This window comes from Brachypodium distachyon, chromosome 2 (genome assembly GCF_000005505.3).
Source record: "Brachypodium distachyon strain Bd21 chromosome 2, Brachypodium_distachyon_v3.0, whole genome shotgun sequence".
Taxonomy (NCBI): Eukaryota; Viridiplantae; Streptophyta; class Magnoliopsida; order Poales; family Poaceae; genus Brachypodium; species Brachypodium distachyon.
The window spans coordinates 57,143,922-57,158,054 of record NC_016132.3 but is presented as its reverse complement, the minus strand read 5'-3'; the positions used below and the strand labels follow the sequence as shown (position 1 = coordinate 57,158,054).

Genomic DNA, 14,133 nt, shown 5'->3' with positions numbered 1-14,133 from the left:
ATGCCATTTTTCGAATTTTCTGGAAAAGGGGGTATGCTACCATACAAATCTTACCATTTAGTCCGTTTCATAATTCTTGTCTCAAATTTGCCTAAAAATGGATGTATCTATTTCTACAATGCGTCTAGATATATGTAAAATTTCGACAAGAATTATGAAACGGAGGAACTACTTATGATCGTCGAACTGATCACACATTGTCAGGACAAAGACAGGTTCAAATCGAGTATCCGATATTTAAATCTGGCTCAATACGTAAAAAAGAAAGGAGAACTAATTGATTTGTACAAACTCCCGATCCAAAAGCCAGCAGCCTGGCATTGTGTTATGCAATTTACATCTTAAATACAAATAATTCAGAAATGTGATTCCGTCTAAAAGCCAGCACGCAAAGCATTATAACAGTTCAAATGTAAAAGTTCTCCAAAGAACTAAACGAGGATAGAGCCGTAGTACACATTGCCTCTCTATCTCTTTTCACTTTTGTTACAGATCGGCTTTGGTCATACTATTGCATTGACTCTGACCAGACTTGAACGTAGTACAACTGAAGACATGAGCAGCAGCTCATGGTTTCAGAGCTTTTTTTTGACGAGTTCCAGTGGCTCCCTCCCTCCCCCCCCCCCCCCCCCCCTGACATCTTATCTGGATGCAGAAACAAACGGGAAGCTAAACCACTCTCGGATTAGGACGAGGAGACAGCAATTATGGGCTCCCATTAAGTGGGCAATTAGTTAACTGATACCGATGGTTTTGTTCTGTGGATGCGCTTCTTCACGATCCACATGAAAGAGAACTGCGCTCGCTAGCGTAGCTGTCTCTGTCTCTTCTTTAAACCAAAGCAAAGCAAAGGAAAGGAAAGGTGCTGGCGTGGGAGTTGCCGCCATAGCCTCCCGTTTAGGCAGCAGAGACTTGTAATTAACTGTATGAAGCATACCCATGGCTGCTAATTCTAGGAGTAGCACTCACTCTGCAGTCCCTAGGTGTTTCTCGTTTTGCGAGTTGTGCAGCTCCCCTGTCTTGTCTGAGAACTGGAGCACCGAAGTGGCAAAAAAATCTAGCAATGTACTACTGAATATTCTTGCAGAGATGCATGAGTCAACTCAGAGGATTACTTAACAAAATACTGGCAATAGCACCGGCGATTGTCTGGGCACTCTTATCTTTATCCAGTAGTACTCCAGTGCAGAGGTATACATGCCTGCTGTAATAAATCCGGACTATACACATTCTGGAGGCAGAGGCTCGGGATAATAAAAACTTCCATTTTCTTAAGGATGTCTCTGTATCTCCCTGAAGTCCTCTCTGACCTGGATCTGTACCACCAGGAAGCAACAACGATGTAAATTGCATCCTGTCCGTGCATACAGATTACAATAAGCAGCCGAGCTTTGCTGTTGTAATCAGCAACTACTACATGCATGCATACCATGTCGTGGCTCTTAGCTATCTTCTCGGTTACTGCTCACACAGAACAGTAAGCAAATCAGAAGGATTTCTCAAAAGAAAAGAATCAGGAAGAGTAGCATTTCTTTTTTTCTTTTTTTTGACACGGGAGGAGTAGCAGTTAACACTGAGCGCACACGGCAAGAAACGGGAGCAATGGCCCTTATCTGAATCCCGGAAATAGGCCTGTGCCTCTACGGGACTTCTGGGCCCTTTTCGATGACCGAGTCCACGGCGTTGGATTTTTTTTAGGGAAGTCCACGGCGTTGGATGTCCATCTGCATCTGCATACGATGGTCCAAGTGGCGCGGCCCAATACAAACCTGGGCTTTAGAAGCAGAATGGGCAGTACTTTTGGGCCTTGAGTAAACATTGGTCTCCTTTTTTTTTTGAGAAAAACATTGGTCTCCTTTAGTATTGCTACAGAGGGGAAGGGGTCAAGGGGATGTGAGAACAAAGTACTCCTGCTAAGACATCCGATGACCAGTTAGTACGATGATCCACAATTTTACAGCACGTGGAGTTAAACTCTCTGGTATGGTCAATTCAATTTAATTTATTGAGGGCAACAAGGAATGCATATGCCCCCATTTGAATCTACCCATCATGCAATTGTCAGAATTAAGCCTCTTTAGTCTCTTTAGACCAGATTGAAACTAGCTGTATTTCAGCTCGATGGAGCTGCACAAACAGCCAAGACATGTTCTTAACAAATGCTATCCTCCGGGCCCTTCACGTGCCAGCGACGACAAAAAAACCATCCCCATATCCTATTGCCGTGGAGCAGGCGCGCCATGTTGTTAATTACCATCACGGATCAAGATCGTTAGCGGCTCGATCGATTGCTAATTAAACAAACCTTCTCGGCACAGTCGCATGCAGTGCAGTAGAGAGCCACCAGCCTCGCCGGCGGAGGTTCAGTTGTCAGGATTCACGTGCAATATTACAAGAGTCTGGTAAAATTGGGCGCGGTAATAATCTTAATGACTCTGATAGCGTACAAGTTGGTCGCTGTTAATGAATCGTGGGCCCCACTCACAGTCCGAGCAAAGCCAGGAACTGTATATCGATAATGGAGGCACGTGTAAAATCATACATTCACAGTGAAATATACTCACTTCTGTACTATGGTTGTACTCCATGCTATATATATCGGTCTTAAATTGGGCATGTTACAACCGGCCGGCCGGTCTAATTTAACACCGAATGGATCGATCTCCCGAACCATTAATTGGCTGATTACCAAGACCCAGATCGAGGACATTAGTCTCCTTCGTGTCAGGGGAACGGGACATGCATATGCATGCATGTGGTGTGGTGACGATTTTGCTGCTATGTTTTTAAGCAGTTCATCCACAAAGCAGTACAGACACTACGTACAGAGCATCTCATCGGCATTTTTCCAAGTTACAGCTAGTGCTTTACCCCTCTATAAAAAGAAAGAGAGTTACAATTACGTGCAATAAAGGATTCCAAGTTGAAGAGTGCATACGCTGCTTGTTGTTCTCCATCCCCCTCTCCACATTTAGAACTCCGCTCGTTTCTTTAAGCAGCTGTCCTAGCTGAGATGCCGCCGCATTCAGGGCCTTCCGGGTGCGCCTCGCGCGAGATGCCGCCGCCGCCGAGCCGCGCCCTGCTCGCGGCCATCGTCCTCGCCCTTCTCCTCCTCCTCGTCGTCGCCGCGCACGGCCACGGCGATGCCGATCCTGGCATGGCCGCGTGCACGGTGGAGGACGACGAGGCGTGCGCCGGCCAGGGCGAGGAGGAGTTGATGGCGAGGAGTACTCGGAGGGAGCTGGGCGGCGGCGGGTACATTGGCTACGACGCGCTGCGGCGGAACGCGGTGCCGTGCTCGTACCGGGGCGCGTCCTACTACAACTGCCGCCCCGGCGGCCAGGCCAACCCCTACTCCCGCGGCTGCTCCTCCATCACCCGCTGCAGAGGCTAATTATTCAAGCCACACACACCAACCCTCCTCCTCGATCTTCAAGAGCTAGGCTAGCTGCTCGGTCCCTGCAGTGCGCGCAGCCTGCTAGCTGCAATCTTGTAGCAGCAGTAAACTTGTAATCCATTTTTTGTTTTCTTGTTTCATCTTCTTCTTCTTTTTCTTCTTCTTCTTACTACTCTATATGCCGGCGATTGATTCTTGGGATCAGTGGTTCATACCGGAGCAAATTCTTGGACTACTTTTTGTTGTAATTGGCGTTTTATTTAACTGCTGTATCGATCGATTCCCCGGTTCGTTAACTGAGATCAATCGCGCAGTTAATTAATTAAGATCAATTGGTCCTAGCTAGGTAGCCAGATCGTGTTGCTGCTAAGTGGAGTACCGATCGATCAGTACGTGTATAATTTATTCGCGGGATCCATTCGCCACATGAAGATGCTCTGGCTGGAGTGTGGGAACAGGGGAACTGGTGTAGTGGCACCGACAGTGTCTGCACGCACCGGCCAGCCTTTTTTTTTTTTGGTTTTGTTCGAGCCCAGATCGCAAGTGGGCGCAGCGCCGCAGGACGCAGGTGCAGTAGCGTGCACGACAATGCGAGTTCATCGTGGGGGAATTTATTAATCGACCATTTTGACAGTTTATTTTGTTCTCTCCTGGTGTACTACGTTTATTACTCGTAGCAAAAAACCCATGGCTTTTAACCATGTGGAATTTGACCACTGTGGCTACTTCAGTCTTTCAGTCGTGAATGAGAGTGGGATTGAGAGAGCGCAAGGAGAAGAGGTACCCGCTCCTCCGGCCCTTTAACAATTGGGCTCTATCCGAGTAACAGATGAGCCCAACATGCAACAAGGCATGCAAGAGCTGGATGGGCCGTTGCCCGATCATCAACCTGGCTAAGCGGCTTCGCTCAAAAAAAGAACAAAAAAATCTGGCTAAGCGGCGCTGGCCGAAACGTACTCGTGGTCGTGGCAACAACACTCGGGGTCTTCTCTTCTTCACTAGGGTCGGGGCTATTCGTGTTAACTATCTAAAGAAAACTTTGGGACAATTAATATTCTCAAGAAACTTTTTTGGGACCGTCGTGCTCATCGACTTTAACCTTTACGTATAGGTCGTGGCAGCAAATCGTGCGAGCAATCGAATTATAAATTATTCTTAGAGTGTGGCTATATCTCTGTAGACTGAGATTTGCTTAAAAATCAGTCGACGTACATACTTGTTGGATTAATATATGGGTACCATTTCACGTCTCCACTTCTTATCGTTCGTAACGAATCTTAAAGCGCAATACCACATTCAATGGATGAGAAATCGACTTATCTTTAACTAAAAATCAGTCTGCTTAGATATAACAAAACCGTTATTTTTTATATATTATTACTGAATTGTATAGGTTGTTGCATTTTATTTGCATTTATGAGGTCTCCCAGCATTTACCCCTCCTACTCGCCGCCTTGTGCTGGCGGCTCTTGTTCCGGCGGCGGAGGCGGATGGTGATGGTGCGGCGGCGACGGTTCTGGGCCTTCTGACGACGGAGGCGGATGGTGATGGTGGTGCGGAGGCGCCGGTTCTGGGTCTTCTGACAGCGGAGGCGGATGGTGATGATGGGTCTCCAGGTTATCTTCTCTGAACCGCAGAATATGGAACATATGCACGTCGGAAGGAGCGACCAGCGGGACCCGACGCCGACGCCGTCAAGCCGTTGGGAGCCGGAGTCGGAGCATTTCCCGTCGGTGAAGGGCTTCGACTTGTCGCCCTTGTAGTACTCGTGTTCGCACGCGGCCTTGCAATGGCTGTCGCTAAAGCATGGGCCACGAAAACTCCCGCTCGGAGAGTTGCAGAACCCATGCACATACGCCTCTGCACCACCTGCATCACAGCACGAAGCGCACACATATACTTATAAGCTACTCCCTCCGATCCATAATAATATCTTAGATTTACTCACCGGAGGCCACGAGGAGGACCAAGCCCAGAGTGATGGCATGTGCGCTGTTGAACGCCATGGCTGGCCAAGCTAGGCCAAGAGGTCAGGTTAGCCAAGCTTTATTTGGGAACGGTAGGAGTGTGACTGTGTACTAATTTATGGAAGTCCCTACGGCCGGTGCACCGTTTAATGTTCGGCAAGGAGATATATATATATATAGAGAGAGAGAGATATCCAAATGTTGGATATATATGCAGAACTTCTTCTCTATATATCTTGTGTGTTAATCTATTAATTGATGCAAGCGGTTCTTTGTTGTTTTTCTGATCATTTCTTATTAGTATAGAACTATAGCATAGACTTTGTACTCCCACCGTGACGGTACATGACTTCGTGGTGGAGCTTACAGGACCGACGTCCTAAACCCTAGTGGAGCCTCCCGCCGTGGGACTAGTATAGGACTGTCGGCGCCGGCCGTAGTACGATCGAGCTTCTCGGCGTGCGCAGTGCCGGCGGCGTGGCGTGCTCTCGACCGTCTCTGCTTGGTGAATGGGTGTGCAACCAGAGACAAATCGCCGTTGAGGAGCTGAGGAGCCCTGGAGACAAATCGCGGTAGGTAACGAAGCTAAAGCTGGAGAGTGCAGTATGCAGCACCGCAGCAACCAAATTGATAAGGGTCCGAGACTGCAGCGAAGAACAGGATTAGAATATGCGCTTTGGGTCAGACGCCTTTAGCTTGATCGGGCCATTTAGGATTTGCGGGCCGGACTTGCGGGCTTTTAGGCCTAAAGAAAAGAGTCGATTTTGGCTCGTTGGGCCTCACGGATTTTAGGACAACAGGAAAGTGGCATGTGAGATGCAAACAAGAAAGCACCGTATTGTGGATCATGTGTTCCAAAATGCACCGGCCCATTCGAGATGCCTGCCGGCCCTAGAGAAAAAGAGAAAAATAAACATGCCCACAGAAAATGCAACGGTGTACTGTACTAGCATTTTGTGATTGTACTCATGAGATCCGGAGAGCGAAATTGCTTCGACGATTCCCGTCCCATACCTGTACGACGTCAGCTAGGCTTACCATGCCGAGGCCCAGCCCACATCCAAAGCCCAAACGGCCTCTCTGCCCCCACCATAATCGGCATCAGAAAAACAATTGGGCTATCCCTGTCAAAATATAATTGGGTTATCCGAGGACCATATTAGCCCAACAAGCAACAAGAGAAGGATGGGCCGTCGGCCTGGTCTTCCATTGGGCTAACCAGCGTCTACCGAAAGCCCGAAACGTACAAAATCCAGACGTCGTCCATTCCCCAAAAAAGAATTATGCTCATCGCGTCCCTTGCATTTATGTACTACCACGTATGTATAGCACTATCCTCTAAAAAAAACCCCCGTATGTATAGCAGTATAGCAGCAAATCGAGAGCAGACAGTCCTAGCAATGGAACATGCAAATTTACATGTTTTCTATTATTAGGGAGTTCTCGATCAATTTAGAAATAATTATTTTCCAGTCGACAATCATAACCGTCCGATTAAGATTTTTTTTATCCTTGTTTTGCACAAATCTTACACGAATAATATAAATGAGTAGATCAGACAATTGATAAAGCGTCGATTTGAAAGTAGTTACTTCCTCCGTCCCATATTAAGTGCCGAAATATTACATGTATCTAGATGTATTTTAGTATGTAGATACGTTTATTTTTAGACAAATTTGAGTCACTTAATATGTGATGGAGGGTGTATTTCTAGCAAAACCATTATATTATTATAAATCCAGTTCATATTATTTCCACGCAAGTATACAAATCGAACGTTTGATCCGGTCTTTGATTGTTCTTCCACATTTACCCCTCCTACTCGCCGCCTTGTGCTGGCGGCTCTTGTTCCGGCGGCGGAGGCGGATGGTAATTAATGGTGATGGCGCGGAGGCGGCGCGTGATGGTGCGGCGGCGACAGTTCTGGACCTTCTGACGGCGGAGGCAGAGGCGGGTGGTGATGGCGATGGGTTTCCGGGTCGTCATGCTCCGCCATCGGCGGACCGCAGAATATGGAACATATGCACCTTGGAAGGATTGACCCGGAGAGGGAGCATTGCCCGCCGGTGAAGGGCTTCGACTTGTCGCCGTTGTAGTACTCGCTTTTGCACGCAGCCAAGCAGTGGTCGTTGCTCATACATGGGCCATGAAAACTCCCGCTTGGGATGTTGCAGAACCAATGCAGCGCCTCTACACCGCCTGCAACACAGCACAGAGCGCTGAGTGCATATATACATACCCGGACATTATGAAATGGCTTGCATGGGATGATTGCTAGTTAAGTGAACTTTACTCACCGGAGGCCATGAGGAGGAGAAAGCCCAGAGTGAAGAAGACATGTGCGCTGTTGAACGCCATGGCCTGCCAAGGCCAAGAGCTCGCGATCAAAGCTCTGGGATCGATAGGCCTGAGTGTGATCGACCGTGTGAGGAGAAGATCAGACTTGCGTGCTATTTTTATACGGAAGTTCCCAAAGGATATCGTTTAATAATGTGTTAATGGATTATTAATGGTGTATTTTGTGTATTTATGTATTATTAATGTTCGATCGAGAAGGACATGCACGGTATCTTGTGTATTTATGTATTATTAATGTTCGATCGAGAAGGACATGCACGGTATCTTGTGTATTTATGTATTATTAATGTTCGATCGAGAAGGACATGCACGGATCTTGTGTATTTTGATGCAAGTGGTGCTTTGTTGTTTTCCGATTATTTCTTCTTCTTTTTGAAACTTTTTCCGATTATTTCTATCTATTTCTTATCATATGTCACGTAGGACGGGCCGAACTGTTTCGTTGCCATGTCAGTTCCCGAACACCAACCTTCCACCCAAACTGTGGTTCTATGAGACTATTAGTGATAAATGTGACGCGATGAATTATAGCCTAAGAAGTGTGAGTTGTAAAATTTACTCAATTTTCAATGGCCAAACAGTACTATAACTAAAATTTAAATTCTAGAATAAATGCATATATATGTAGTCAAGATACAATTTTGATGCGATTTATGTATTAGTGGATTATTAATGTGATACAATTTTCAATGGCCGAACCAAGGCTAAAATTTAATAATGTATTAATGGATTATTAATGGAGTATCTTGTGTATTTATGTATTATTAATGTTGGATCGAGAAGGATACGGTGTATCGTGTGTATTAATGTATCATTGATGCGAATTCTCTTTCTACCTTGTGTATTTTGATGCAAGCGGTGCTCTATTGTTTTTCAATCTGAACTAAAACAACGACAAAAATTTATGATTGGAGGAAGTAGGCAGAACTAAAGTACCGATAGAAATATCCAGACCGCCCAAGTTACACGATAGTACGGATCATTAGAGAGTGATCGAGTCTCTTAATGTTCCCAACTCATCCAGTTCAGCTGATCATGTGGTTTTGATTTATAATTTTCTCCCCCAACTTAGCAGCAGCAGGACACGTACGCTAGAGAGGGGTCAAATCGACTTCTCTCCACATCGTGGACCGGGCGAACTACTAGAAACTTCTTCAGTTCAGAACATTATTTTGTGCACGCTTTGGGGACGGAAAAAAATAGGCAGCAAGGCAGGACCTTGATGGGCCGGTTGGGTTGGGCCGGTCTTCGCGTCTCTTGCATTTTTGTATGTGAAAAAAGAGAGCAAACGGTGCAAGGAGGAGAATGGAACGAGCAAATTGACACTTTTTTTTTATCAGTACTAGTAGTAGTAGTACTGATTTAGTTCAGATTATTACCACGCAAGTATACAGATCAAATGTTTGATCCGATCTTGTTTGTTTTCCCACCATTTACCATATATAGACCGGCCGGCCATCAGTTGGTCACGGCGATTGCAGGCGCCTCCGGCGCCGGCGGCTCTTCTGCTGGCGGAGGCGGCGGACTCTTATGATGATGGTGCCACCACATCTCCCCGTAGCGGCTCTCCGCCTCTTCCTTTGCTGCCGGCGGCTCTTGTGCTGGCGGCGGAGGCGGCGAGTGATGGTGATGATGCCACCACTTCTCCCCGTAGCGGCTCTCCACCTCGTCCTTTTCTGCCGGCGGCTCTTGTGCTGGCGGCGGAGGCGGCGAGTGATGGTGATGATGACGACCACTCTCCGGGTCGTATTGCTCCGCCGGCGGCGGCGGCGGGGCTTTACCGTCCTTCCCGCCGCAGTCTACGATACATATGCATCTCGGACCGACGTGGTACCCGCCGTCGCCGCCGCTAAGCCATCGGTAGTAGTCGTCGGAGCAGCGCCCGCCGATGACGGGCTTCGACGCGTCACCCTTGAAGTGCTCGCCGTGGCACGCGGCCGCGCAGAGGCCGTCCTGGCATCGGCCACGGAACGTCGTGCTCGGGAACTCGCATGTCCCCAACGCCGCCGCCGCGCTACCTGCGCACCATGCACAAAATTTAACGCATATATATACATATATGCGCACCCGGCCTTCTCTTGCATGGGATGATTACTGCTAGCTAGTCAAGTGAACTTTGCTCCCCGGAGGCCATGAGGAGGAGAAAGCCGAGGGTGAAGAAGGCATGTGCGCCGTTGAACGCCATGGCCGGCCAAGGCCCAGAGGTCACAGCCAAGCTTTGGGATCGATCGGTCTGAGTGTGAGAGAAGATCAGAGACCTGGGTGCTATTTATAGAAGCCCCCAGTGTGGGAGTACAATTAATTTAATGCTCGAGAAGGATATGGATATCCAAATGTTGGATATACATATGCTGCATTTCTTTCTATATATCCTGTGTAGTCATTGACGCAAGCGCTTTTTTGTTGTTTCCCGACTATTTTTTTGTTAATTATCCAGTGTGTGACCAGCACAGGAGAAGTTTCATTTCAAAGTTTCAATACATCGTTTCTCCATATCTCTGCAGGCGACTAATTCTTGGTATGGTTCATAACCGGACTTCTCAACTGATCGAGGAGCAAACCGCCACATCCATCTCCATTACTTTTGTAATTGGCGTTTTATTAATTGTTGTCATTTTTTACGATCTACTTTTTTATTTTCTTTTTTCGAAGAGGATTATCGATCTATTATTAATCATCAACAACAGTACAAAGAGCATAAAAATAATAAAAATTACAAATAGGTCCTTAAACTACCTAGCGACGGCAACAAGCACTGGAATGAGCCGAAAACGGGCCACCATTCTTGCTCCTCCATAACCAGAGCCAGGCAAAGCTTACCAAAAAGACCGCTTGCAGTAGTAGATAGTGGAGGGCAAATCTTACCAAAAGAAAGCTCCACACGCCTGCGCACCACTGGAGTGAGGACATGCCATGAAGGATCTTATTTTAACTGCAAGATGTCCCCGCCGCCTCGCCATCTCGAAGAAGACTCTGAAAAAACCAAACACTAGAAAATGGAGATCCTTCCGCCGGCATGCGGCGGGATCCGCCGCACCTCCGAGGCAAGTAAGGCGATCTGAGGCGGGATGGGCCAGCGGCAGCGCCGGCAGGGTGCTTGGAAGTCCTAGCCGTTGTTGGTTCGTCTGCATATCGCTTTTCTCTCCCTCTTACTGCTTGGTGACAGGAATTACTTGCCCGTAAAAAATAATTTACTTTGTTCTCTCCGGTGTATTTTTATTACCAAAAAACCATGGTTTTTAAATGTGTGGAATTTTAATTACTGCAGTGTGGTCGATGTCGATCTACTTCAGTCTTGAATGAATGGTGGCAGGATTAATTAGTTTGAACTTGACCGCAAGCTAGTATGGAGAGAGCACAGTATGACTCCTTCGACACTTTTTTTTTAGAGTAACTCCTTCGACACTTTTTTTAGGGGTACTCCTTCGACACTTAATTGGCCCATCGCGATCAAAAACTAATTGGGCTATCCGAGGAACATCTTAGCCCAACAAGCAGCAAGGCAGGAGCTTGATGGGTCGGTTGGCCCGGCCTTCCACCTGCCTTATCGGCACCGACCAAAGCTTGAAACGTACTCAGTCCAGACGCCCGGTTCCACCATCCCACCTCGTAGTAGGGCGACCCAGGCTACCAACAACACTCGTGGTCGCATCTTCAATTCCCTCGGGGCTATTAATTATGTAAAAAAATACCTTGGGGCTATATTAATTTCCGTAGAAAAGAATTCTGCTCATCGCCATTTATGTTCTACTACATTCAAGCAAATCAACAGCAAACGGTGCAAGCAATAGAACAAGCAAATTAACACTGCATTGTTATATTCCCTCAAAAAGCAACACTCCATTGTTATTACTATTCCCCTTGAATCCATTTCAGATTATTCCCACACGCAAATATACAAAATCAAATCAGCTCTTGTTCCGGCGGCGGAGGCGGATGGTGATGGTGATGGCGATGTCTTTCCGGATCGTTTTGCTCCGCGTCCGCCGGCGACGGAGGGCCGCAGAATATGGTACAGATGCACCTGGGAAAGAACCGGTCCTCGCCGCTGTCAATGGAGAAGGAGCAGTGCCCGTCGGTGAAGGGCTTCGACTTGTCGCCCTTGTAGTACTCGGCGTGGCACGCAGTCGCACACAGGTCGTTGCTTAGGCATGGGCCACGGTAAGACCCGCTCAGGGACTCGCACATCCCATTCTTCGCCTCTGCACCACCTGCACAATGCACAAAACGCATATGCCCGGAGACATTATAAGTTAGCTTCGTCGTGTCGATCTCTTGCATGGGATGATTGCTTGCTACTCAAGTGAAGGTTACTCACCGGAGGCCATGAGGAGGAGGAAGCCCAGGGTGAAGAAGGCAGGTGCGCCGTTGAACGCCATGGCCGGTCAAGGCCAAGATCAGGTCGGTCAGCCAAGCTTTGGGATCGATCTGGAGTGTGACTGTGTGAGGAGAAGATCACACACTTCTGTGCTATTTATGAAAGAACACGTGGCCCGTGCACCGTCTAATGTACTCTTGATGTATTATTAATGTTCGATATCGAAAAAGATATGGAGTATATACCTGGTGTGTTAATATATTTAATTGATGCAAGCGGTTCTTTGTTGTTTTCCGACCATTTATTTTCTTATAGCATGGACTTTGCACTCCCGCCGTTCAATAATACTGTACGTAGTACGAATTCTTAGAAGATGCCCATGGAAGAGCTGAAGCCAAGGTTCGTTAGGTGAACCATTATATTTGTCCGACAAATGGTTACAAATATTGTGTATTTTTAGTGATTTTTTTCATACATCTAATAAACAACTCTCGTGCACATTTTTTAACGGAGGAAGTGATTTACAACGAAATACTAACTCTTTATTTTCTCCGCCAACTTAGCAGGAGCAAGAGCAGGACACGCTAGTGGAAAGGGCGAACTGGCTGGCAACTTCTTCAGTTCAGAATATTTCGTGCACGCGCGGGGCAAACGGAAAAAAAGGGGTAATCACAGTTCGTTTATTATGTAGTTCAAAGAGCAAACGGTGGTGAAAGGTGAACAAACAAATAGCACTCGCTTATTTCTGTATTCAACTCCAGATTATTTTCTCATACAAATCACTTGCGCATGTGAGTAAATTAAAATCAAACGTTTCTCTCTTCACCGGGCGACATCTTACGTGCCCCGGCGGACGGCGGCGACTTCTTTCCTCCGGAAGGCGGCGGCACCGGCTCGTCCCCTCCAGACGGCGGCGGCTCCGGCACGTCCGACGGCGGTGGCGGCGTTCCTCCTCCTCCTGCGCTGCATTCCTTGGTACACTCGCAGCGCTTCTTCTTCTTCTTATGCCACTCTGGAAGGTCGTCGCCCCCGCCGCCTTCGTCCAGTACTGTCTCGCCGTTGAGACCAATTACCTGGCAGTAACCGCCGGTGAAGAGCGCCCCACTGTTGTAGTGTTCCTTGTGGCACTTAGTCGCGCATGTGTGGGGATCGCACTTGGTCGGCACCGGATGGTAAGTCTTGCTCGGGGACGAGCATATCTTAGCTTGTGCGCCTGCAACAACCACAGATTACACACCCGGCCGGAAAATTGATTAGTCTACATACGTTACTTCATCGATCTTAATTGCTTGCATGGGAAACAGAATTAATTGTAATTAGATGAACTTACAGGAGGCAGCAAGGAGCAAGGCCAGGGCGAAGGCAGCAAGTGCTAGTGGAGCGCGGTTGAACGCCATTGCAAGGCCAAGAGGTCAGCCAAGCTTTGGGATGCATCTGAGTGTGATTGTGTGAGGACAAAATCACAGGCCTGCGTGTTATTTATAGAAGTCCGGCCCCGGTGTTACTGTGTGGGTACAAATTTAATGTTAAGGGAAGGACATGGATATCCAAATGTTGGATATGCAGCATTTCTTTCTATATATCCTGTATTCAATGATGCAAGCGCCCGCTTCTTTGTTGTTTTCTAGCTGTCTATTTCTTATTAATTATAGCATAGAATTTGGAGAGTCCCACCGTTCAATAATACAGCAGTACATGGTTTAGGAAGTGTGCAGTCAATTTTTTTTTTGGCGAAGAGGACCGACTACCTATTAAAAATCATCAGCAGCAGTACAAAGAGACCTAAAAGTAATAAATTACAAATAGATTATTAGACCACCTAGCGACGGCAACAAGCATCAAAACATGCCGGGAGGACGGCGATGCGGGCTGGGACAAAGGTGGCGCCGCAGGGGGCAGACCACACGCATAGCGATGGCACTCTCAGGCACAGCCGATGGCACGCAACGGCACACTCAGTGGCTGAGCCAGAAAAATAGATCATTGGGTTCACCCTGTTATATCTATGGGGTTCAAGTATGATTTAGAGTCCAATTCAATTGAATTTAACTAAATTCATTGGGTTCATCTGAACCCAATGCCGATACTCTGGC

At 47.4% G+C, this 14,133-nt stretch overlaps 3 protein-coding genes across 3 annotated transcripts; 1 reads left to right on the top strand and 2 right to left on the bottom strand.

Annotated features, from left to right (window-relative positions):
- Window positions 1-2,664: 2,664 nt before the first annotated feature.
- On the top strand, window positions 2,665-3,703 carry LOC100830509 (protein RALF-like 33). Its single transcript, XM_003567387.4, has one exon. It carries the CDS (start codon window positions 3,014-3,016, stop codon window positions 3,392-3,394), a length of 381 nt encoding a protein of 126 aa, XP_003567435.1. The 5' UTR covers window positions 2,665-3,013; the 3' UTR covers window positions 3,395-3,703.
- Window positions 3,704-7,077: 3,374 nt separating this feature from the next.
- On the bottom strand, window positions 7,078-7,782 carry LOC112271069. The gene is made up of 2 exons (XM_024459977.1): window positions 7,662-7,782; window positions 7,078-7,563 (listed from the first exon to the last, which is right to left on the bottom strand). Exons 1-2 carry the CDS (start codon window positions 7,720-7,722, stop codon window positions 7,238-7,240), a joined length of 387 nt encoding a protein of 128 aa, XP_024315745.1. The 5' UTR covers window positions 7,723-7,782; the 3' UTR covers window positions 7,078-7,237.
- A 5,019-nt stretch (window positions 7,783-12,801) lies between these two features.
- Window positions 12,802-13,480, bottom strand: LOC112271114 (major pollen allergen Art v 1-like). The gene is made up of 2 exons (XM_024460113.1): window positions 13,371-13,480; window positions 12,802-13,253 (listed from the first exon to the last, which is right to left on the bottom strand). Exons 1-2 carry the CDS (start codon window positions 13,435-13,437, stop codon window positions 12,847-12,849), a joined length of 474 nt encoding a protein of 157 aa, XP_024315881.1. The 5' UTR covers window positions 13,438-13,480; the 3' UTR covers window positions 12,802-12,846.
- Window positions 13,481-14,133: the final 653 nt, after the last annotated feature.